The sequence below is a fragment of the Neofelis nebulosa genome, chromosome 11 (assembly GCF_028018385.1).
Source record: "Neofelis nebulosa isolate mNeoNeb1 chromosome 11, mNeoNeb1.pri, whole genome shotgun sequence".
NCBI lineage: Eukaryota > Metazoa > Chordata > Mammalia > Carnivora > Felidae > Neofelis > Neofelis nebulosa.
The window spans coordinates 88250569-88274817 of NC_080792.1; the positions used below are offsets into that span (position 1 = coordinate 88250569).

A 24249-nucleotide genomic window follows, 5' to 3' on the forward strand; every position below is an offset into this window, starting at 1 on the left:
GCCCCATTGTGCCGATGAGGAAACGAAGGCTTGGACAGGTGATGCAGCTCACCCAGGGTTGGGAAGGTCATAAATGCCAGTGCTGGCCTATGAGGTCCTTTGGAGGCAGAATCCAAGTGGATGGACACCAGCCCAGGCTTACTCTCCAGAAAAATCCGGACTGTTGAGTAAGCATCCCTGATGGAAGGAGCCTCGCTCACCTTCTTGGCATCTCTTCCATTTTAGTACGTGTGCAGCCAACACCAAGTCCAGCCGCGGGACGTGTATGTGTACAAAGGCAAGGAAGCATGTGCACCTGGACAGGATGATCTGGAAGGTTCCAGGTGGGGGCAGTGGCCACCTGCAGCCACCCGTTTAGTGTCAGAGATCCTACCAGTGTTGAGTGTCAGCGTCATGCAGTTCCTAGGTGACCAGGCTAGGCTCGGGCAACTAACTTGTTAAACATTCGTGTTTGCTGTCATTCTTACCACAACTTCATGCTGGGACCCGTGGGTCGGGCCTTTGCCTTCTGTGCCTCTTGAGACACAGGCACACATAGCTTGGCATAGGAGGTTTAGATGTTCTTGAAAGGTAAATCAGGAGAGTGTACTTTTTTTTTTTTTAAGTCCCAGAATTCGCAAGAGAATACTTCTCTGTAACAAGGACACTTAGAATCTTGGGGCGCCTGGGTGGCGCAGTCGGTTAAGCGTCCGACTTCAGCCAGGTCACGATCTCGCGGTCCGTGAGTTCGAGCCCCGCGTCAGGCTCTGGGCTGACGGCTCGGAGCCTGGAGCCTGTTTCCGATTCTGTGTCTCCCTCTCTCTCTGCCCCTCCCCCGTTCATGCTCTGTCTCTCTCTGTCCCAAAAATAAATAAAAAACGTTGAAAAAAAAAATTTAAAAAAAAAGAATCAGATGCGGGGAGCCCGGGCCCTGTCGGTGAAAAGTCCGACTCCTGATCTCAGCTCAGGTCATGATTTCATAGTTCGTGAGTTCGAGCCCCCATGTCGGGCTCTGCACTGACAGCACGGAGCCTGCTTGGAGTTTCTCTCTCCTTCTCTCTCTACCCCTACCCCGCTGGTGCTTGCTCTCTTTCTCTCCCTCTCTCAATATAAAGAAATAAAAACTAAATAAATAAAAAATTGATTAAAAGAAAAAAAAAGAGTCAGATGCACTTTACCTGGCTGGGACTGTGTAACTGCTTCGTCAGCAGGTTGAGTTTAGAGTGGGGCAGACCAGCCTGATGAAGGGGCTCTGCCCGTCAGAGCCTCAGTTTCCCCCTCTATAAGTGAAGGAGGTAACAGCTCCTACCTGGCAGGTTGTCGGGAGGATAGGCAACGTGACTGTAGATGTTTTTGCCCAGCGCCTACACGTGGTGGGTGCCCAGGATGTGCCCCAATAACTGTTCCTTTTTCTTTCATGAAAAATTTCATAGCAGAGAAGAGTAGGAGGAATCGCGTGATGAACTTCATTCACCTGCCATCTAGGTTTTCCCTTACATGCTATGTTTGCCTCATCTGTTTCTTTAATGTGTAAGGTTTTTGTTTTTGTTTTTTTTTTAATATGTATCTATTTTTGAGAGAGAGACAGAGTGTGAACCACGTAGGGTCAGAGAGAGAGGGAGACACAGAATCTGAAACAGGCTCCAGGCTCTGAGCTGTCAGCACAGGGCCCGACGCGGGGCTCAAACTCACGAACAGTGAGATCATGACCTGAGCCAAAGTCGGACGCTTAACCGACTGAGCCACCCAGGCGCCACTAACGTGTTAAGTTTTTTTAATTGAAATGTAATCTACATATAAAAATTGCACAGCTCTTGAGTGTTAAGTTCAGGGAATTCTGACAATTGTAGGCAACCTGTACTGAAGCCTTTTAAAATCAGTTTCCTCACCTTGTGTCTGAAGTACATGGCTGAACCCGTCACTAATAAATGGCATTTCTATACACCCGGTGTGCTGTGTTTACTCCTAACAAAAGTAACAACAGTAGTATCTTCTAAACTCCAGACTATATTCAAATATTCAGATTCCCCAGTTGTTCCAAAATGCCCCTTACAAGCTGGCACGTTCAAAACAGAATCTAATTTTCACGTGTCCTATTTAGTTGTTAAATCTCATAATTTTTTTTTAACGTTTATTCATTTGTTTTTAAAAAATTTTTTTGATGTTTATTTTTGAGAGAAAGACGGAGCACGAGATGGGGAGGGGCAGAAAGAGAGACACAGAATCCAACGCAGGCTCCAGGCTCCAAGCTGGTCAGCACAGAGCCCGACCTGGGGCTCCCACTCACCAACCGTGAGATCATGACCTGAGCCAAAGTCCGATGCTTAACTGACTGAGCCACCCAGGCACTCCAGTTGTTAAGCCTCTAAACTTTTTTTCTTTTTTTTTTTAAATGTTTATTTATTGATTTTGAGAGAGAAAAAGCACGAGCAGGGGAGGGGCAGGGAGATAGGGAGAGAGAGAATCCTAAGCAGGCTCCATGCTGTCAGAGTGGGGCTTCATCTTATGAACTGTGAGATCATGACCTGAGCCCAGGTCAAGAGTCGACTTCACTGAGCCACCCAGGGGCCCCTCTTAAATTTCTTTTCATAATCTTCCTAACTTCTCTCTCTCCTCTCTCTCTCTCTCTCTCTCTCTCTCTCTCTCTCTCTCTCCCCCCCCCTCTCCCCCTCTCTCCCCCCCTCTCTCCCTCCCTTTCTCTCTCTCTTTTTTAATCAGTGGTTTTGCCTTGAGCCTGGTCTGACTGTCCTGTAGAATAGCCTGCTTTCTGCTAACATGTTCCTCTCCCCCTTTTACTTTGTATCAAGTGGAAGTTGGTCTAGACACTTGATTAGATCAACAGAACATTTTTTTTTTTTTTTTTTTTTTTGGCAGTGTTGCCTCACACACGAACCATGCTTCAGCCTTTGTCTGGCTACAGAGCCAAGTGCACAAGTCTGGCTTCTTCAACCCAGAATGAGGTCTTAAATGTCCCTCAAAGACTTAAAATGTGTGAGGCCGCTGTCTGCAGCTGGCTGTCCCCAAACACGGGCCCGAGCCCGCAGGGGAAGTTCAGGCAGGCTCCTAGAAGCCTTTTCCTCTTAGGACATGTGGGACGGCTCTGGGTGGGTCATCTCAGAGGTCTTGAGGGCGGGGCAAGTGCCTCCTTCCCTGGGAGAGCGTCCTGTGGGGCTGCAGGCATTGAGACCTGGGGAGGCTGAGCCCCCAACCCACCTTTCCCCAGCAGCTGCGGGATCTCACCCTGTGGTTCTGTTCCCCCCTGTGCAGATGATAACAGCAACCAGAGCTCCATAGCAGATGCCTCCCCCATCAAACAGGAGAACAGCAGTAACTCAAGCCCTGCTCCCGAGCCCACCTCGGCTGTGCCCGGCGAAGGCACCGACACCAAGGCAGATGAGACCCAGGCAGATGGGAAGGAGCTCCCTGGGGCCGAAGGTATGTGCCCTTGGGGCCTGGGATCAGAGGGGCCTGTCTTCAGCCAGCCTTCCTGTAGTTCGATGATGGCCTCTGGGAGGCCCTGCCACGTGCCCGCCCCTAGAAGGTCACAGTAGAAGTAGAAGCAGGGTAATGCCTAGACTAGGTCATATTCTTGTGGGGCAATTTAAAAATGCGGCAGTCTAGTTTTTAGAAGATAGGAGCTGTGGAAAACTAGAAGAAAGGGAAATGGAGAGTCTTGATGAATTATGGGGAGTGTTTCAATTTTAAATAGGGTGACCAGGGAAGGTCTCACCGAGAAGGTGACATTAGAGCAAATTTGGCTAAAATTAGGTAAGGGAGCAAACCATGTGGATAAGTGGAAGAAAAGAACTCTGGGCAGGAGGGAATGGGCAGTGCAAAGGCCCTGAGGCAAGCAAGAGTGTGCTCAGTGGCCGGGGAAGTGCGGATGAGGGGTTTACGAAGTGAGATGAGATGAGAGGAGGCAGGACCTCGAGTATGGGGGTCTCGTAGGCCACTAAACAGACCTGGCTTCCGTGCCAAGTGAGGCAGGAGCCACTGGGATTGAGCACTGTGGGCTAGAGGGTCACTTTGGTTAACTGTGATCGAGCACAGATGGTACGGGTACTGCGGTCATCCGGATGGAAGAGGGTGGCAAGAAGCTGTCTTGTCATAGAGGACGTGTATGTACTCGAATCTGTGTGTGTCGGTTTATTTTTGTCTATTTTGAGATCTCTCGACTCTTGAAAATTTTCAAACATCGTGAAAAATGAATAGTGTACTCTCCCATATATGTCAGCTGAATTCGGCAATTCTTAACTGGTTTTGCTTTGTCTATAAATATTTTGGGGGGGAGCCATTTGAAAGTAGTTACAGATCTTACGGCATTCCGTCCCTGAACACTTCACGCATCTCTCAAAAATAAGAATCTTTTCTTCCCTCATCACAAGTACCATCATCGCACCTAAGATAGGTCCATAGGTTTTGATTGTCTGATAACTGAGGTATATTTTGAAGGTCCAAGGCGGGAGTACCTGGGCAGAGTGGGGACCGGAGGGTGACCCCCAGCACCTGGGGGGATGGCCTTGCCAGCATCCATGAAGGGCCAGCTGCGGCTGGAGCCCCTGCACACGGCTGAGCTTTCCTGACGGGGAGGGCGGCCGGCCTGGAGTCCAGGCTTCTCTGTGCTTGGGGAGGGAGTGGGGCTTCTCAGGAGGAAGGCCTCTCGGGGCCATGGAGGCAATTTGAACCCCATTCCCTTTGACACACTTTCCCACACCCACCCTGTGTGAGGCTCGGCGCCACTCACAGCTAAGCCCTGCTTCCTGTCCCACAAGCACTCAGAGGGAAGCAGGGGAGACAGACACCAAAACTGAGACTGAGACCCCCTCCCCCACCCACCTAGAGGTCAGAGACAGACTAGATCCAGCGTGTGGTGTGTGGGTGTGGTCATGGGCCTGGTGGTATTTTTATTTTTAATTTGAATTTGATGTCAAAATTTTATTTCAAACATACTCTATTTTTTTACATTTTTAATGTTTATTTTTGAGAGAAAGAGAGGGAGACAGAGAGCAGGCAAGGAAGGGGCAGAGAATCCAGAGGGAGACACAGAATCCAAAGCAGGCTCCTGGTTTGAACTGTCAGCACAGAGCCTAGTGCAGGGCTTGAACCCATGAACCGCGAGATCATGACCTGAGCCTAAGCCAGTTGCTTAACCAACTGAGCCATGCAGGTGCCTCCATATTCTACTTTTTTTAAATGTCTATTTGTTTTTGAGACACACACACACACACACACACACACACACACACAGAGTGCGAGCAGGGGAGGGTCAGAGAGAGAGGGATGCACAGAATCTGAAACAGGCTCCAGGCTCTGAGCTGTCAGCACAGCTGACGTGGGGCTCCAACTCACGAACCATGAGATCATGACCTGAGCCGAAGTCGACACTTAACCGATTAGCCATCCAGGCACCTGATGTCAAAAATTTAACCTTAAAACAATTTTGCTTAAAATAAGATTGATTTCCACCTCTTGAAAAATCAGAAGATCTGGCAATACCGGGTCTGCTTTTCTGTGGAGCAGCGACTGGTTAAACAGATGTGGCTGCCCTTCCAGGGAGGGCGAGCGGACCCACCCTTGCCAGTTACCACACTCCCCACCACCCCCTATTGTCTCCCTGACACCGAGGCCCAAGAGTAGTAACCCATGTCACTCCACGATCATTGTTACTTTTCTTATTGCACATTTAAAGGAAAAACTAAGTTGCTTTTTGAACCGATTTCACTATCAAAAGTAGAAAAGTAAAAATCTGAGAGGTTGGGCGAATATATGTTTCTTAGAGGAACAGAAGAGCATTCCTTTAGATTTTTTTTTTATTTGTGTCTGAACTGAACAGCTTCTCTGACTCATTCATGGCACTGCCTGGCCCTTAAGGGGGCTTTTGAGTTCATGGCCCCTGCTGTGCTAGATGGTAAGAAAAGGGAGCCTAAGGAGTTCAGGAAAGGCTTCCTGGAGGAGGTGCTCCCTGAGTGAGACTTGAAGGATGAGCGGGAATGGGGGGGAATGAACAGTGCAAGTAGGAGAGGCTGAGGGGCAGTGCCTGGGGATGGGTTGGGGAAGGGGCAGGCCAGCCAGGCGTGAGGAAGGTGCTCATGTGCCAGGTAGGCCCGTGGGCAGGGTAGGGTGGGGTGCAGGTAACTGAGTGAAACAGTTCAGTGTTAGGACACAGATTGGACAGCCCCGCACCCGGAGCCTTTGGCGTTCTCCTCGTCAGGGAGGACCCCTGTTGAGCCTGTGTTGTGGCCCTCCGAAATAAATAGTCTGTGCACCTAGAAGAATCTATATGAGATTATAACCTCCCTTTTTTAAGAATACTTCCCTTAACAATCACCATGGAGATTGTTCCATGTCAGCACGTACAGGTTTGTCTTATTCTCTTTGCCAGCTTCATATGCAGAGGTGTGCATGTGTCCTAATTCATTTAAATAGTCCCCGTATCGATGGTCATTTGGGTTGTTTTGGGTGGGGGTGGGGGGGCGATGTGTTGTGTTTTCCGTACACGGTCCTGCGTGGAGTCTTGTCCACACATCTTTGCGTCTGTGCTCAGGTGTGATGGAGCTGAAGGATCGCGGGCTGTGTATTCAGTCAGAGGTGCGGGCATTTAAAATTTGGCCGGATCCCACAGTTTCCTCCAGAGAGGCGGTGGCTGGGCAGGGTTTCTCAGCCTCGGCACTGGTGGCACTTGGGGCCAGATGAGTCTTTGCTGTGGGGCCGTTCTGTGTGTGGCGGGGTGTTGAGGAGCATCCCTGGCTTTCCCTCACCCCTGGTTGTGACACCAAAGATGTTTCCAGACCCTGCCAAATGCCCCCCCCGCCTTGCGTGAGGGGCAAAATCATCTTCAGTCGAGAGCCACCATCGTAGGAAGCTTGACGCGGGCCTTTCGGGTGGACATCCCCTTGTCCCTACAGAGGCCCCCAGTGCCTTCCTGGGCTCCCTGTGGCTCTGCGGGCAGAGGGCGGTGGAACCAGGGGGCCGGGCCCGGGGACGGGACGCGCTGGTCACAGCTGGGCTGACATGAGACCAGTAAAACTTGCCTCCCCCGTCAGGTCCCCGCAAGGAACGGGGCAGGAAGGGAAGCAAAGGGTTGGAGCCCGCCGTGTAGGAGGGGCCTGGTGAGCGAGGGGAGGTGATGCCCACTTGCGCCCCATACTGCCTGCTTTCTCCCGCATTCCTCCCACGTCTGGGATCTGCAGCTCCTTTCCCTGAAGGCCGGTTAAAGCTCTACTTCAGGAATGGCTTCTTGGGCTGTTGCTTCCACGGTTGCCACATTTTGGTAACTATTACCACTACCCACCCCTCCCCCCACTACCACCAAAAGCCTTCCTGGTCCAGGAAACTACACCAGGGTCCTCTTCTGGCGACCCCGGGCCACTGGGCACGCACAGTTGCACATCATCGCCCGGGGCGGTGGGGGGGGGGCGCCACAGCTGGGGGGGCCCCCATGGGAAAGGCCTGGAGGCCTCCCAGGTGGGTGCACGCTGCCTGCAGGACAGGGCAGGTTGGTCGCCAGCTGTTGACCTTGCTTTGAACTTGTTTACTGCTGAGTGAGCTCAGGGAATGACATAATGTCCAAACTCACTGGACTAAATTTAGGCCCTAGGAAAATAATTTCCCCTGGGTGAGTTCCAGCACCAGCGCTGCACCGAGCCCTAGAGTGCTCCGCGAGCTCTCAGGCCGGGCAGGGGCTCAGCATGACTGGGTGACTGGCCATGATTTCTGAACCTCCTTGTCCGGTCTGCAGGCTGGAGGACAATAACAATTGATGGTATTTGCTAAAGCAAACACGTATTATGAAATAGAATATATAACATCAGCAGAGACCTTTTTTCCTTTTTTAAAAAATGGAGATAAAATTCAACTCTGACCAGTTCCAAACATTTGTCACCCCAAAAGGAAACTCTGTGCCCATAAACTCACTTCCCCTTCCCCCTGGCCCTAACCCATGGCAACTACCAATCTGCTTTCTTTTTCTTTTCCTTTCTTGTCTTTCTTTTCTTTTCTTTCTTTCTTTTCTTTTCTTTTCTTTTCTTTTCTTTCTTTCCTTCCTTCCTTCCTTCCTTCCTTCCTTCCTTCCTTCCTTCCTTCCTTCCTTCCTTCCTTCCTTCCTTTCTTTTTCTCTTCTTCTCTTCTTCTTTTTTTGAGAGAAAGAGACAGATAGAACTCCAGTGGGGGAGAGGGACAGAGGGGGAGAGAGAGAATGAGAATCCCAAGCAGGTTCCATGCTCAGCACGGAGCCCAACATGGGGCTCGATCCCATGACCCTGGGATCATGACCTGAGCCAAAATCAAGAGTCAGATGTTCAACCAACTGAGCCACCCAGGTGCCCCATCAGTCTGCTTGCTTGCTTTTCTTTTTCTTGCTTTCTTTCTTGTCATTTATTTACTTACTTATTTTGATAGAGTGAGTGAGCGTGAGCAGGGGAGGGGCAGAAAGAGAGGGAGACTGAGAATCCCATCTCTGCACCATCAGCACAGAGCCTGACATGGGGCTCAAACCCACAAACCGTGAGAAATCAAGAGTCGGATGCTCAGCCCACCGAGCCACCCAGGTGCCCCAATCGGTAAATGTTTTTTTAAAGAAGAGTAGAGCGAAATATCAAAGAACTGTCAGGTTTATGGGGACTCTGGGTCTGTGCTCTAGCTAATCCCTCAGTTACACCCCACCTCCCCCCGGGTTATTTCGCTACTTGAGTGCTTTCTCTGGCATTCCATTTAGTCCTCACAGTGACTCGACAGGGTGGCTCTTGCCAGCCGTGCTTTTTATGGGGCCCGGGGGAATCAAGTGGCAGAGGCGCTGTTGGAACTTAGGCCTTATCTCTCCACGCTGTGTCCCCCCACACGCCAGTCTGTAGGCAGCATGCAGCCCTGGAGAAGTGGACCCCTGAGCCTCCCTGTGGCCCCGGCCAGGCGGCTGGTGTCCCAGTGCTGACCTCGAGGTGTCAGGGCCGCTGGTTTGGGGAGTAAGAGAACGTGTGAACAACAGCTCACCCGGGATGGACGTGCCGGGAGGTCAGCCTCCTGGGGAAGAAGGTCTTAGGCCTCCTTCTGGCCCCAGCCCCAGCCCTCTGCCCCCCTGTGGCTTCAGGCCAAGGAGAGCTGCTGACTTTGCTCCACGTCTCCATATTGCCTGGCTCGCTTTAAAACCGAGGCCTAGGGGCGCCTGGGTGGCTCAGTAGGTTAAGCGTCCGACTCTTGGTTTCGGCTCAGGTCAGGATCTCACGGTGTGTGAGTTCGAGCCCCACATCGGGCTCTGTACTGACAATGTGGAGTCTGCTTGGGATTCTCTCTCTCCCTCTCTTTCTGCCCCTTGCTTTCTCTGTCTCTCCCAAAATAAACTTAAAAAAAAAAACCACACACACACACAAAAAAAAAAACAACAAAAAACTTCAGCCTGGATTTTTTTTCTTTTCTGCCTCAGAAACCCCAGAAAAGCAAGCATTCTTGAGTGTTCTAGTGCACTTTAGAAAAATCAGGGTGACATATGTTGTTGGGGCCTTGAGTGCAAGCAGAATGGGGCCCTGGGCAGGATGTTGCTGTTCCCCCCCCCCCCCCCCCCCCAGCCGTGAGCTCGGCTGCTCGGCACCCAAAATAAGCTTCAGGTACAAACACTGCTGTCTCTTCTTCCACAGCCACACTGCCACATGCAGCCAGCTACGGCTGAAGGAACGTGGCAGGGAGGGTGGGGAGCAGGGAGACTGATGCATAAGAAATAGCCCAAATAATTGGCAAAACAGGATCTATAAATCAGTGATGGCTTGGGAGAAGCTGTGCGGCCATTTTGTGCACTCTTGTATTTAGGGAATTTTTCAAGATGTGAAAATTTTTTCTAAAATTCTGTGTGATCTCTATTTGGGGAGAGCAGAGAATTATATGCATGTAGGGGGAAAACATCTGGAGAGATGAAAATAAATCCTCTGAAATGTTAGGAAATAAATCCTCTGAAATGTTAGTGGGTTGGTAGTTGTGGGTGGTGTGAGATAATCACTGATTTTAACTCTCTCTATATATTTTTTCTGTATTTGCCGTTTCTCGCAATGATCAGTCCTTGCTCTTACGGTCAGGAAAATACCCATGTTATTAAGAGAAATGTCTGCAAAGACAGTTACCTCCGTGGGCTCCCCAGGTGGAGAACGCAGGCTCTGTAACGCGGGAGGGAGGAGTCAGCAGCCATGACGGTTGCAGCGCATTGTGCCCACCAGAGGGCGCCAGGTGCACACGGCACAGAGCCTGTAGCATCCCTAAGATGGCCTCTCTGGGCACGCGGCAGGTGGTGGGAGTGCAGGCGAGGGTTGGAGGCCCCGGGGCCAGCCTGTGGCCTCGCAGGTGAAAACCACCCCACAAAAAAACTAAGAGGTTTCCCAGCCCCCCTCCCCCACAGCTCACTGCAGCACCGACAGACCGCCTGGCCACAAAACTACCCTGTTCCAGGTATTTTTAGTAATTGGTCCATCTGGCTCCGCATCTCACGTGTCTGAAAACAGCTTCTGTCATTTTGCTTTTCCCTCAGATGCTTCCGACGAGCAGAATTCACAGTCCTCAATGGAAAACTCGATGAACAGTTCAGAGAAAGTAGAACGGCAGCCATCTGGAGACGCGGGTCTAGCTGCAGAGGCGTCCGCAATCTCTCAGGTACCTCGATCGAGGCCTCAGAGGGGCAGCCAGATCGGCCGGGAGCCCGTTGGGGTGTCGGGGGTACGTTGAAAGGCGTTTTTGTTATTTTGGTTTTTTGCTTTCTCCTTGGAAGGTCGGAACTTTCCTGTATTCATTGAGCAGGATTCGTGAGCGTCCTGTGATCCGCCCTGGGCACCCTGGGTGTCTTGCAGAAAGAGACACGTGGGCCCAGTCCTCGGGGAACAGGGCGTAGAAGGAGGAAGCATCCTATAACCCAGCCTTAGCCTTATCACTTTGTTTACTCGGGTCCACAAAGGCCCTGCCTGCTCTTGTGACCCGAAGTTAGCTTCCTTGAGAGCTGGAACCATAAGTCTGCAGAATCCTAAATGCCAGATGAATCATCCTTTAGCATTTTGCAACTGACCACACCCCTCCCCCACCTTGCTTGGACCCCGATCTGGGTCATCGCCCTTTGTGCGCATCTGGTGTGAATCAGACAGTGCAGAAGCAGGTGGCCGGTGGATAGGAGCAAACATCCTGGGTTCAAATCCGCCAACTCCTTCACTTAGCATAACTGAGCCTCATTGTCTGCAGCTGCCAAAATGGAGTCACAGGACTGTCTTGGGACGAGGGCGCAGATGAGATGATTGAATGTGGGTTAACACACTCATTGTGACACTGGACACAGGAATGCCTCAGAAGCCACCGTTGTGCTTTTTCACCGTCAGCCCACTGTGCTCACCTAAGATGAGCTGGGGACTCAGGGGTGTCAAAACGCCAACGAATAAAACTATTTTCCAGGACCTTGGGAGACACTGACAAGGAGCAGTAGCCAAAAGACTGGAAGAGGCAGGGTCTGCGGGACATGGTCTGCACTTAGCACAGCCTTAAGCGAGGCTGTCCCCCCAAGAGGAAGTGCCCCTTTGGATCTGCAGCCCCCTCCTCCTACAGAATACTTCTCCAGAGTATTCTGCCCAGAAACAGAGGGAGTGTTGATAGAAGATGTGTTTGCAGTGGCAGGAAATCAACCACAACCTAAGTTTGTCAGAGGGGACTAGTTAAATTAATCCTGGGGTCACGGATAGAACAGACTGGTACATAGCTGTTAAAAAGAGTGTGGCTGGGGCGCCTGGGTGGCTCAGTCGGTTAGACGTCCGACTTCAGCCCAGGTCACGATCTCGCGGTCCGTGAGTTCGAGCCCCGCGTCGGGCTCTGGGCCGATGGCTCAGAGCCTGGAGCCTGTTTCGGATTCTGCGTCTCCCTCTCTCTCTGCCCCTCCCCCGTTCATGCTCTGTCTCTCTCTGTCTCAAAAATAAATAAACGTTAAAAAAAAAAAATTAAAAAAAAAAAAGAGTGTGGTTGACCCAGGTACAGACCATCAATAAAGAAGTACCCTCACAACATGAAATGAGAAAAGCAAGACACAGAACCTCAGGCATAGCATGAGCCCATTTGATTAAAAATAAAAATCAAAGCCCCGTGTACAGTTTGTAAAACCAGGATGTCAGCTGGGATCTCCTGGCCTCCTGAACTCAGTGGAGGAAAGACCAGCTTGAAACTTTGATCCATACCCTGGGGGGCATCTCGTGCTCCCCTCCCCTGCAGATGTCTGAATGGTACAGGGGTCTCCTGTTCTAACATGGCCCCCCCACCTCCACTCCCATTTCCAGGGGACCCAGACCTGAAACGAGGCCTCGTCTGCTGTTACGCACACACAGACAGACGCTCGCTCACAGAGCTCCGAGGCTTGTGAGCAAGGTGCAGAATGCATCACAGCTAAGCAAAACAACTTGACGTTGAAATGTGGCCATTCCTGTGTCAAAAACAAAAACAAACAAACAAAAAACCCTCCCTTCCTCCCCCATGAGGAAGACTTACTCGGCTCTTCTGCCGGCTCAACTGTCCTGAATTCGTGGCTCCTCTTTCACTCCCTCCCTCTTCCCTCTCTCCTTCTCTCCTGTGCCCTGTACACCGGCTCACCTCCCTCCAGGCTCCCCTCCCAAACTCACATGCTGCCCCCGCACCCAGGTGCTCTGCAGAACCAAAGACCTTCTCCCGAGCGGGACCCACCATCCTCGGAAGGCACAGTACCTGCTTTCTGCTGTTCTGTCTTTATCGGGCTTTTATCGCTTTCATAATGAGAACAAGGGAGAACACAGATGGAGGGGTTCTTTCTGCCTCCCTGCGACACCTGCTGTCAGGGTCTGCCACACAAAACTCACACCCACAGTCCCCTGGCAGGCTCAGTCGGTCGAGTGTCCGACTTTGGCTCAGGTCATGATCTCGCAGTTTACAAGTTTGAGCCCCACATTGGGCTCTGTGCTGTCAGCATGGAACCTGCTTTGGATCCTCTGTCCCCCTCTCTCTGCCCCTCCCCTGCTTGTGCTCTCTTTCTCTTTCAAAAAGAAATACTAAAAAAAAAAAAAAAAAAAAAGATGGGGTGCCTGGGTGGCTCAATCATTTAAGTGTCCAGCTTGGCTCAGGTCATGATCTCATGGTTCATGGGTTCCAGCCCCACATCAGATTCTGTGCTGACCGCTCAGAGCCTGGAGCCTGCTTCGGATTCAGTGTCTCCCTCTCTCTCTGCCCCTCCCCTGCTCATGCTCTGTCCCTCTCAAAAATAATCAAATGTTAAAAAAAAATTTTTTTAGGGGCGCCTGGGTGGCGCAGTCGGTTAAGCGTCCGACTTCAGCCAGGTCACGATCTCACAGTCCGTGAGTTCGAGCCCCGCGTCGGGCTCTGGGCTGATGGCTCGGAGCCTGGAGCCTGTTTCCGATTCTGTGTCTCCCTCTCTCTCTGTCCCTCCCCCGTTCATGCTCTGTCTCTCTCTGTCCCAAAAATAAAATAAACGTTGAAAAAAAAAAAAATTTTTTTTAAAGAAACTCATACACAGCCTGCCTCAACGTCTAGGACCTCTATGGAACGTTTGTTGGGCACCTGCTGTGGGCCAGCTCTCGACCAGATACTAGAGACCCAGGGTGAGCCAGAGACGGGGTCCCTCCTGCCCTCTTGGGGCTCACGATGGGGTCGGGGAGGAAGACGCAGCCGGAATACAGCAGGCACAGGAGGAATACAAGGTCCCAACACGTGCTTCAGGAGAACCAGAACAAGGAGGCCTGACAGTGGAGGGTTCTTCGGGCTGGTATAGGCAGAGAAAGGGGCTTTGAGTGGGAATTTGAAGGATGGGAAAATAGGGCAGGCTTTCTGGGCAGAGAAACCAAAGGTGCCTGGGCCTGGAGACAGGAACGAGCCTGAGGAACAAAAGGGGGGCCAGGGGAGCCAGGGCCTAGCAGACAAGGAAGAGCACGGCGAGGCGAGGCACAGAGGTAGGCCTGGGCTGGCCGCTGGGCCCTCTCAGCCTGGTAAGGAGTTGGGATTTTGCTCTGAAGTCAGTGGGAAAGCGTCAGCAGGTTTTATGTTCTGTGTGTGATTTCTATTTTGGGATTGGTTAGACGTTGGCAAAGGCTGCACAGGGAGATCTCGGAACAGGATGCTGCTTTCTCTGGGCAGGTGATGGTGGTGAGGACAATGGATGGGGCAGCAGGCAGCGGGGAGAGGTGGGCAGGCCCAGGGGTATTTGGAGATGGAGTTGGTGATACTTGCTAGCACGTGGGGGGTGTGGGCACAGGGCGAGCAAACGAGGCCTCCTGGCTACCGTCAGCTTTATCCCGGGCAGGTGTGGTATCCTGGACAGACACGGGGGTGCAGTCGAGGCGGATAAGGTCGACAGCTGGTCTCGGGTGATGGGCCAGGTTGGCGATGCCTGAATGGGAAAGTCAGGGTGGGAGAATGAGTGCTGAACCTTTTTTGGGTCATGGGATCTAGGAGTTCAGTCACAGCTATGGGCCTTTTCCCCCAGAAAAACACACAAGTGCATTCAACAAACGCCGAGTGTGTGCCCAGGCCAGGCACCTGTGCGGAGCTCTGGAGGAGCCATTGTCCATACGGCAAGGTTGGACCAGGCTTTCTTCGAGCTTGGAGAGGTGCCCTTGGGACTTGTGTACAAATGATTACCGTAGCGATTAATTACAGATTGGAGGGCTGATAATGGGGAAACCCTCCCCCGGCCTGTGTGGTGAAGGGGACAGAGAAGCTTTAGAGGCCCAGGGGGCAGTGTGGTAACGGTCGTGGGTGACGGTATGCTTGAAGACCCACAGGGAAGCCACCGTGGCAGGGACGGGGGACCCAGGTGACACGGGGCTTGGTGAGCACAGGGCCAGAACCTCAGACTGGAACCACAGGGGGTGGGCCTCAGTTTCCTCCTGGGCTGACCTTCTACCTCACGGCTGGCCCGAAACTGCCCCCCTGGCTGTTAACCTCTGTTCTCCCTTCTTCTTCCCCAAGGATTTGGAAGGAGTCCCACCCTCTAAGAAGCTGAAACTGGAGGCCTCGCAACAGAACTCTGAAGAGATGTAGACACTACGTTCGGTCCTGCTGTCCACGTTCCACGGGAGAGCCATCTGCAGGCTGAATTCTAGAACAACTTCCCCCGAGCGATTCCTCTCGGGTGCAGACAGAACTACTAACTTTCCAAGTTTACCAAGTGCAAATCCAAGAAAACCCAGAACAGCGTAACTTCTCAGCCACTGAAGAACTTTCTGCTGTGAAGCAAAACACTTGAGTCTCGAAGGGACCGTCCTTGGGAAGGCGGAGTCGACAGCACTCAGGAGTGTCTGCACACTGTCTCTGAAGCCAAGATCACATTTGTGTTGCTGCTGTATTGTTTCGTTCCCCTCTCCGCCACCCCCCACTTGTCTATTTAACGATATAAGCTATATTTGAGGGTGGTGCCGATCAGGAAATCGGTTTTCGTCGGGGCATTTCACTGTTCAGCCGATTCCTTCCGCTTTCTTTTTTTGTGCCTTGTGCCCTTGAGGTGACCTCTGGCATGTTTTCCCGGTTGTTTTGCATCTCCCTTTGCAAAGTGCCCTCGGTTTTGTCCAGGCAGCCGGTGCCACCGTCCTCAACATCTCTCCCCTCCCTGACCTGGGACTTCAGCTGGAGCGGAGCAGGCAGGGAGGAGGGGAAACTGAGGCCTCGGAAGAGCAGGACCTCCTTGGCCACCTGATTTGCAGGTGCGGAGGGAGGGCGTGGAGCACGCCCTGGGCCCTGGGGCCTGGGTCCAAGGTCCGAGGAGTCTCGATGTCGTCGGGGCACTGTCCCCGAGGGCGGGCCACTGGATGTGCTCTCACTTCCTCGGGGCATCTGAGGCCGGTGTTTCCAAGCCCACCGTGGCCCAGACGGATACACGGAACCCTTAGATTGTTCTGGCACTTCCACCCTCTATCCCCACCATACCGCTTTCTCCCACACCTCCAAGACGAAATGGCTTCTGTGGCTGACTGCAGGATTGTCTCCTTAGGACGATGAAAGGGCTGAGGAGGCTGGGAGCAGATGGCAAGAATAGCTGGTGCTGAACTTTCTCTCCTAGCGTGTTGCCTGGATTTCAAATCCACAGTAACCTGCTGCCCTCCGCCTCCCCGGCTCCTCTGGGCTCTCCCCCCACGCCCCCCAGGGGGGGAGGGGAGATGGCAAAGCGTTCCTGACTCTTCAGAGCCAACAACAGTCCATCGCCTCTCGCTCCCAGGATGCGCTGATGGTCCCCACTGGGGAGCAGACCCTGATGATTGGGCCTCAAAGGCCAGAAACAAGGCACCGGGGAGCAGAAAGCTCTACACTCCTCCAGAAAGGGGTGATTGAGCCCCCATCCCCTGGCCTCCGTCCTGTGCCTGTGCCAGGACAGCTTCCTCTCACTCAAACGGCGATGCCCCCCGTGGACAAACCGCCTGATCGTTTGGTTCTGAGGCCTGGTTTGCTCTTAATTCCTAGATGGACTCCTCGGACCTTAACCCTTTTCCTGAGCTTTCTTTACTGCACTGGAGTTCAACTTCCTTTGAGTTGTGTGAGGGGGTGGGAGGGTTGAGGGGGGGTTATTTTGTTGTTGTTTTGTGGTTTTTTTGTTTTCGTTTTTGTTTTGCTGATTGGTGCATATATTCAGGTACCACCTTTGACGTGTGGATCTCTCTCCTGACCACCGTGGGAAGTGTCTGCCGGATTCCAGTTTCTAAGTTTCTGAGGGTGAGGCTCTTACTTTTTTTTTAAGGGAGCCAATCTATTTCCTGCACTTCAAGAAGAATCAAAATGTTCCTGAATTTCAAATACCTCATGCAAAAATGTCTCCTGAAATAAGGGAAAAAACAAAACAAAACAAAACAAAAAAAAAAACACAACAAACTTTGAGAATCTTAATGTTGAAGTTCGCAATGCCGAAAGGTTTCTGTCTTAAAAAAAAAAAAAATCCTTATCAATTTTGCCCCTCAGGCAGTCAGTTCTGTGGAGAACTGTGTTCTGCGTTACCTCTCAGCATCTCTCAAGGCGGCTTTACCTCCAGATCCTCTAGAGCTAGAGTAACTTAACTTTTTTTCTTTGCGGCAAAACTCCATTTTGATGAAAGGTGAATTTGGAGATTTATCTCCTTTTTTGGGAAATGAGAGGTTAGGAGCAAGACAGCCGAAGGAGACCCACACACGCATCCACAGGAACGGCAAGTCGGCCGGGGTCCCCTGGGCGCCTTCCAGTTGCGGTGCCCTCTCTGGACAGGCAAGGGGAGTCAACGCGGTTGAGGACGAAGACCACATCCACGATACCGGGGCTGTCATTAGTTTTTCTCTGAAGTGCCTGATGAAGGTAGGAAGGGGCCCGTGGCCGGGGACCCACCCGGCCCCGCCGCGGCCACGCCAGGCAAAGCGCCAGTGGCCCTGCACGCATCGCTGGCCGGGAAGGCCTCCCGCGCAGCATCGTTAGACTGCAAAAATCCACACGTGCTTCCTTCCCCGACACGGTCCGCTCCTCGGAGCCACTGTTGCCCACCCACCCTGCGCCCCTCGCCCTCCTCCCACCACAGAATCTAAGACCTTTCAGCCGACCGAGCCAGGGGCGGGGGTCCTCAGCAGATGCCTTCCGCGGACACCAGGCCCTGTGGCCTAAAGGGCTCCCAGGGCAACCTTACTCCCCGCCACACACGAAGTCGGGGAGGCTTCGGCTACACATTCCACAAAGTGCTGGCACTTTTACACCCAGAACCTGGAGGGCAGTTGACCGATCTAGAGGGTGGTGACCTCTCATTACAAACGATGTCATGGTTTGGAATGTTCATTATCGCCAAGGACCTGGTTAGAGGTATAAAGACCTTTTTTCACCGTTACCTAATTTTTTTTTTCCTCTTACGTTTTTTTTTCTTTTTGGCGTGTTGTACAGCAGTATAATTTTTCACTTATTTATTCCATCAGTAGATATGGTTTGTACAATGTACAATGGTTCCATTTCAGAAAATAAAAAATTCAAATCATGAACACCATGTGGCTTTCTAGCATCGTAATAAAGGGTAAAATCTGATGGATGGTGAGAGGGCCCCTCACCAGCTGCTCTGGCCTCTCGTGCACGACCGTGTGGCCCTGACTTTGTGCAGGGCACTAAGCTCCTTGCACGCAGGGACTGTTGCCTCCCAGGGTCACGTTAGCTGCCACCGTTAAGCACCAGCTGGACACTGGACACAGGGGTGACAGACCTCCTTGCTGAGGCGAGGACACAGAAACAGTCGCATAGCCAGGCAGGGCCCCCGTGGAAAGGCCCTGGTCCTCGACTTTGCGAGGCTGTGGCAGGCGCTCTGAGGAGTCGGCCCGGAGGTGGATCGCAACTTTGTCTTGGCTTAAGTGACCCGCAGCCAGGCCGGAGGCAGGACCTTCCCGGGGCCCTTTCCCCTCCTGGCATTTGGGGCGCTTCTCTCCCTGGCAGCTCAGACTCCCTCCCTGGAGTCTCCCTCCATGGTTTCCTTTTCTCTGGCCTGTCCCACCATCTCCTCTTCCACCTGAAACCTGGCCGAGGCTGATCTGCCAGCAGGGAGGGCAGGGATGGGATTATTGTTTTAGTGAGGCCTGCCTGTGCCAACCCACCTGGAGGCAAATGTTCTCTGTTTTGTCTGCCTCTCCCTCCCACCCCCTTCTTTTTTACCATGTTCTAGTGTTTTTACCGGGATTGATTGCTCAGCGAAAGAGACTCCTGAACTCCTGATAAAGTTCGGCTTGACAAAACAGAAATCATAGGGACTTTGCTCAACCAAAACTATGCTTCAGTTGGCACCCTTTTGCGCTCTCCTTTTCTGTCTTCCCCGCGTGTCCGCGTCTCCGTCCTGGATGAAGCTCCGTCCCTTCCAGACTTGTCCCTGTGGATCTGCCACCCTTCTCTCCACACACACCCCCCCCACCCAGATCTGTTTCTCAGTCATACACTCACTCTCTCTGTGACTCTCTTGGCTTCTCTGTCTCTTGCCGTTTCCTGTCCGTCTGTGGAGCTGCCTGACTTCCTCTCCTGTCTGTTAATTGAGAAGCAGTCATGCACAAGAGCTGGAAAATGCAGCTTTGCAAGCATTCGTGTGAGCACCACGTGTATGCTGGGCCCGGGGCAGCAGTGACTCAAGTTTGTCCCTAAAGCTATAGGCAAATAAGTGAGCCAGTGTGCCAGGATGGCCAACGCCGTTTGGAACTAGGGAAGGTGCCTTTTGATGAGGGGGCGGGGTCAGGGATGGTGCAAGGAGTCCAGGCATGGGGATGAGAAGTTCGTTTTCCTGGTTGACACCAAGGAGTAGGCTGGAGGTTTCTGAACCAGGGCTCTGTTGGGCTGGGGACAGGATTTCCAGGGAATGGCATGGATTGGAAAAAGCCAAGGCTGGAGATGGGGGCAAAGCAACCAGGGAACTGGGGCAGTGGGCCAAGCAGGAGGCCGGGAGTTGGCAGGCCGTGTGCTCCCAGGCAATCAGTACAGCAGCCCAGCTGGTGGAGTCAGGTGGGCTGGGAGAGACAGGTAGGGAAACTGAGGTCTGGGTCTTAGCCCAGACTAAGCCAACAAGGATCATGGAGGTCCACAGTCAAGACCGAGGTGGGAGTGCAGACCTTAAAGGCCAAGTCTAACAATCCCCGCTCCTGTGAGTGAGGAATCTTTTTTATTTCCCTCCGGAGGCTAATAGACGACACACGTTCTTTGCCAGTTGCATTCCCCTCTTCTGCCAGTAGAGGTCACCCTTGTCCACCCAGTCCCAGGGACAGCCAGGTGACCCAGGCCTGCACCACCCGCATGGTCCCACCCCCTGGCCACAGTTGGTTCAAGGATGATCACGTAAGCCATTGTGGCCCAGTGACAGCCCTGGGATTTCCGTGGGAACTGCTAGAAAAGAGTCCTACTAAAGTAGTCACTAGAGAATTCCCTAGAGGGCCAGCACGGTAGGGAGAGGCCTGCCTGCAAGTGACTTGAACACAAGAAAGAGTCGAACGATGGAGAATGTGAGCTTCCCGAGGGCAGCATTTGAGCACTTGGCCCCAGCCGGCCCCGAAGCCAGCTCTCCTGAACTTTTCAATGTTGCGAGTCAATTGTGGCCCTTCGGGTCAGTTTTCCCTGGATCGTCTCCCACGTGAGTCCCCGCTCGTCTGTCCCAGGGCTTGGAGTCTCTCCTGGACGAATCCAGAAGGAGGGGTGGCTGCCCATATAGTAGCTCTGACTGCTGATTGGGTGTCATTGTCTTGGAAGGCGTGTCTTTCTCTCCCCTCCAACTTCCCCTTTTAACGCTCCCATGTGACAAAGACTTAGATGGTCCAGAGCTGAAGGAAAAGATATAACAAGGATGATAAGAACCCATTTCGGACTTCTGAAGCAACGTCTTCTACAGTCTTCAGAGCTCCAGCACGTTAGACCTATGTCACGTCAGGTAAGTATCTTAGCTTCTCTGGGCCCCAGTTTCCTCCTCTAGGAGGGGAAGACTAACAGTGCCTACTCTCGGGCCATCGCAAGGATTAGATGAATCAATACATGTGAAGTGCTTGTGACAGGTCCTGGCACAGAGTAAATCTCAATAAATGTTGGCTGCTACCGTTACTATTAGAGTTACTATCTTCAATCGTGTTTAGACCCCAGAAACCCAGCTCCCAGAGAATGAGGTGCAAGAAAAGGCAAGAATTGCCCACTCCCCGCTGCTTTGGGCTTACCTTCTTCTTCTTCTTCTTTTTTTTTTTTTTTTAATTTTTTAAATGTTTATTTATTTTTGAGAGAGAGAGAGAGAATGAGCAGGGGAGGGGCAGAGAGAGAGGTGGGGAGACACAGAATCCGAAGCAGGTTCCAGGCTCTGAGAGGTCAGCACAGAGCCCGATGTGGGGCTCAAACTCACGAACGGCAAGATCATGACCTGAGCTGACCAGATGCCTTACCGACTGAACCACCCAGGTGCCCCTGGGCTTGCCTCTGAGTTATACTTGGCTTTCTGAAGACCGGCCTCTTCCCCAGATGACTGACAGTGGGGTTATCCACCCAGAGTATCCCGGATGATCCATAGCCTAAATCGTGTCTTGTGGGACGAGTAGAAGCCCTCCAGGAAACAGAAGGGAAGACACTCCTGGCTGAGGGTAAGGCTTGAGCAAAGGCTGGAGATTAGAGGGTACGTCCCTGCCACAGACACAGGCTGTCCAGTAAAGCAGTCCCAGGCAGGGAGCTTTGGGGCCTTGGGTCTCAGAGGAACAGCCCACTGGGGACTCAATTTTACAGCCTCCTTCACCATCGTTCTTCCTCCACAGGCTCTTGAGAGAAAAGCCTCTAGAAGGCAAAGACCAGGCCGTGGTGCCAGGCCTGTGGGTCCTGACTCCCTCCAAGATACCCCTGGGACACTGGTGCCCATGGATGCACTGGGTGACGTGAGGTCGATGGCTTTCTCTCTTCAGACTTTGGCAGAAATAACAATCTGCTTTGCACCAAAGAATCTCAAAAGACTCTTAATTCCTGCTCTTTCCTCCCTCTGCGTCCCTCATTTATGAGCTCATTTGACCTCCGAACCACCCGGAATGGTAGTTTAGAGCAGGGACCAACTCCCCATTATACAGATAGGAAAACTGGGGACAGGGACATGACTGAACAGAGTCCTGCAGTGACTCTGTCTGGGAAGGAGGCTTTGGAATCCGGTCCATCTGTCTGTGGGTGAGGAGTCAGCAAATCCAGCCCACGACCTGTTTTTGTAAATAAAGTATTATTGAGGGGCGCCTGGGTGGCTCAGCCAGTTAAGTGTCCGGCTCCTGATTTCGGCTCAGGTCATGATCTCACAGTTCGTGAGTTTTGAGCCCTGCCTTGGGCTCTGGACTGACGGTGTGGAGCCTGCTTGGGATTCTCTCTTTCCCTCTCTCTCTGGCCCTCCCCCATACACGTTCTCTCTCTCAAAAAATAAAAATTAAAAAAAAAGTATTACTGGAACACAGCCATGCTCGTGCATTTACATATAATCTCTGGATGCTTTCATGATGCAACAGCAAAGGTGAATAGTTGCTATGGAGACTATATGGTTTGCAGAGTCAAAAATATGTAATAACTAACCCTTTACAGAAAAAGTTTGCCAACCTCTGCAGTCAACCACACTTTCCTACGGAAACACCGTGCAGAGGAAAGAATAAGAATAATAATTACCTACTATGTGCCAGGCACCATGCAGGACTTTGCGTTGATTTCTCAGCTGGTGAGAGTGTAGCTCAATGAACCTTCACACACTGAATACACCTGTGTGCCCCCCCCCCCCCCCCCGCTGTCCTTTCCAGTCACCACCCCTCGAATGACAGCTGCTCTCCCAACTTCTCTTTGCACAGGTGTGTTTTGCCTGGTTTTGAGCTTTCTGTTCATGGAATCACAGTATGTGCCCTTTTACCTCTGTCTTGTTTCACTTAACACAATGTTTGTGAGATTCATCGGATGGCTGCACATCACTGGAGTCCATTCTCCTTGCTAGAGAATATTCCGCAGGGTGAAGACACGACAAGGCACTTACGCACTTTCCTGCTGCTGGCCGTTTGGTCTATTTCCAGTTTCCATGGAGTATTGATTATGAATATGCAAGATATTGGACCTCCATTATCTCATTTCACCCTGGCTTCACCCCTGAGGCGGGGAGCCAGTTTGCAGCCTCTTTAAAAGGCGTGCAGACTGGGGTTCAGAGACACAGCAGGCGGGACGGGGAAAACCCTTGGTGAAGGTGTGCCTGCTGTCCTGGCTCTCTGGCTTCCTCATTAGATTCTGACTTGAAATCTCGCTGTGACCGCCTACTGCGTGATTCCGTTTGCATGAAATTTCTAGAAAAAGCAACGCTGTGGTGACGGAAGGAAAAGCCTGGGTTATCCGGGACAGGTGGCAACAGGGATGGACTGCAAAAAGACAGGAGGTGATGAAAATACTCTCTAACACTGGACTGTGGGCAGGATCCCACAGCTGTGTGAATTTCTTTAAAGCTGAGTTGTATGCTTCAATACCTCGATAAAGTTGTCCCTCCCAAATCCCAAATTTGCACTCATCTACTTCACACACACACACACACACACACACGCGCGCGCGCACGCGCCTCCCCCTGCCTCAGTTTCCCTATCTGTAAAACAGAGCTTACCGTCCCTTAGATGAGGGAGGCCGACTGTACAAACTGTGCAGGGCTGCTTAGCCATGGACCTCTTCCGGCCTCCCCGACGATTAGACACCCCCCACCAGCGCAGCCTCTCTCTGCAAAGGCCTGGAGCTGGGGGGTGGTCTGCCTGGCCAGAAGTGACATCTGAAGCAATCAGGATCCTGTTTGGCTTTGCCACGTCCGACCTGCTGCCTGCGGGGGCAGGAGAGCCACGCGCAGCGGATGCACCGGCCCCAAACTGTTTCTCAGAGTAGTCCCCAGAGATGGCCGCTGGCTTTCAATTTCTGCACTTGTTTATTTTCAAAGGGACGTTGCCAGACCACTAAGCCACCCCTGCCCTTTCATGGTTTGTTTTATGCAAGAGATTTCAGGAAGAGAGAGAGGAGGTAAAGCGACCTGAAACCAATTCCTCTGCCAGCAAAGGACTGCACGGGGCCCCCGCTGTTAGATTTGAGGGACACGTGGGGCCAGGATGCCCTCTTGCTGACTGCCAGTCCCCAGAACACCGGGAATCCTGATAGTGTTAATGCTCATTGCAAACAGTTAACAACGGAGGCTGGAACCATTGGACATCCACGTGCAAAAGGAATGAACCGCAGCCCGTCCCTTGCCCCTTATACCAAAATTCACCCAAAATGGATCATAGACCAAAATGTAACTCCAAAACTTCTAGAAGAAAACATAAGAGAAAATCTTTGTGACTGGGGTTAGGCAGAGCTTTTTAAATTTTTATTTATGTATTATTAAAAAAAAATTTTTTAGGGGCGCCTGGGTTGCTCAGTCGGTTAAGTGGCCGACTTCAGCTCAGGTCATGATCTCACAGACTGTGAGTTTGAGCCCCGCGTCGGGCTCTGTGCTGACAGCTCAGAGCCTGGAGCCTGTTTCAGATTCTGTGTCTCCCTCTTTCTGACCCTCCCTCGTTCATGCTCTGTCTCTCTCTGTCTCAAAAATAAATAAACGTTAAAAAAATTTTTTTTTAAACTTTTAAAAAAATATTTATCTATTTTTGAGACAAAGAGAGACAGAGCATGAATGGGGGAGGGGCAGAGAGAGAGAGAGGGAGACACAGAATCTGAAGTAGGCTCCCGGCTCTGAGCTGTCAGCACAGAGCCTGACGCAGGGCTCGACCTTACCAACCACAAGATCATGACCTGAGCCGAAGTCGGACACTCAACCGACTGAGCCACCCA

The 24249-nt window shown here is 52.0% G+C and overlaps 1 protein-coding gene across 2 annotated transcripts in view; it reads left to right on the forward strand.

The window, feature by feature from the left end:
* BCL7A (BAF chromatin remodeling complex subunit BCL7A) overlaps positions 1–16821 on the forward strand; it is a 30221-nt gene extending 13400 nt beyond the window's left edge. The window contains exons 4-6 of one of the 2 annotated variants that reach the window (XM_058691327.1): positions 3247–3414; positions 10484–10668; positions 14932–16821. In XM_058691327.1, the coding sequence (XP_058547310.1) occupies positions 3247–3414; positions 10484–10668; positions 14932–15003 (425 nt within the window). In that variant the 3' untranslated portion in view covers positions 15004–16821. The remainder of the gene's footprint in view (positions 1–3246; positions 3415–10483; positions 10669–14931) is intronic. The other variant, XM_058691328.1, reaches the window with a different exon arrangement.
* Positions 16822–24249: the final 7428 nt, after the last annotated feature.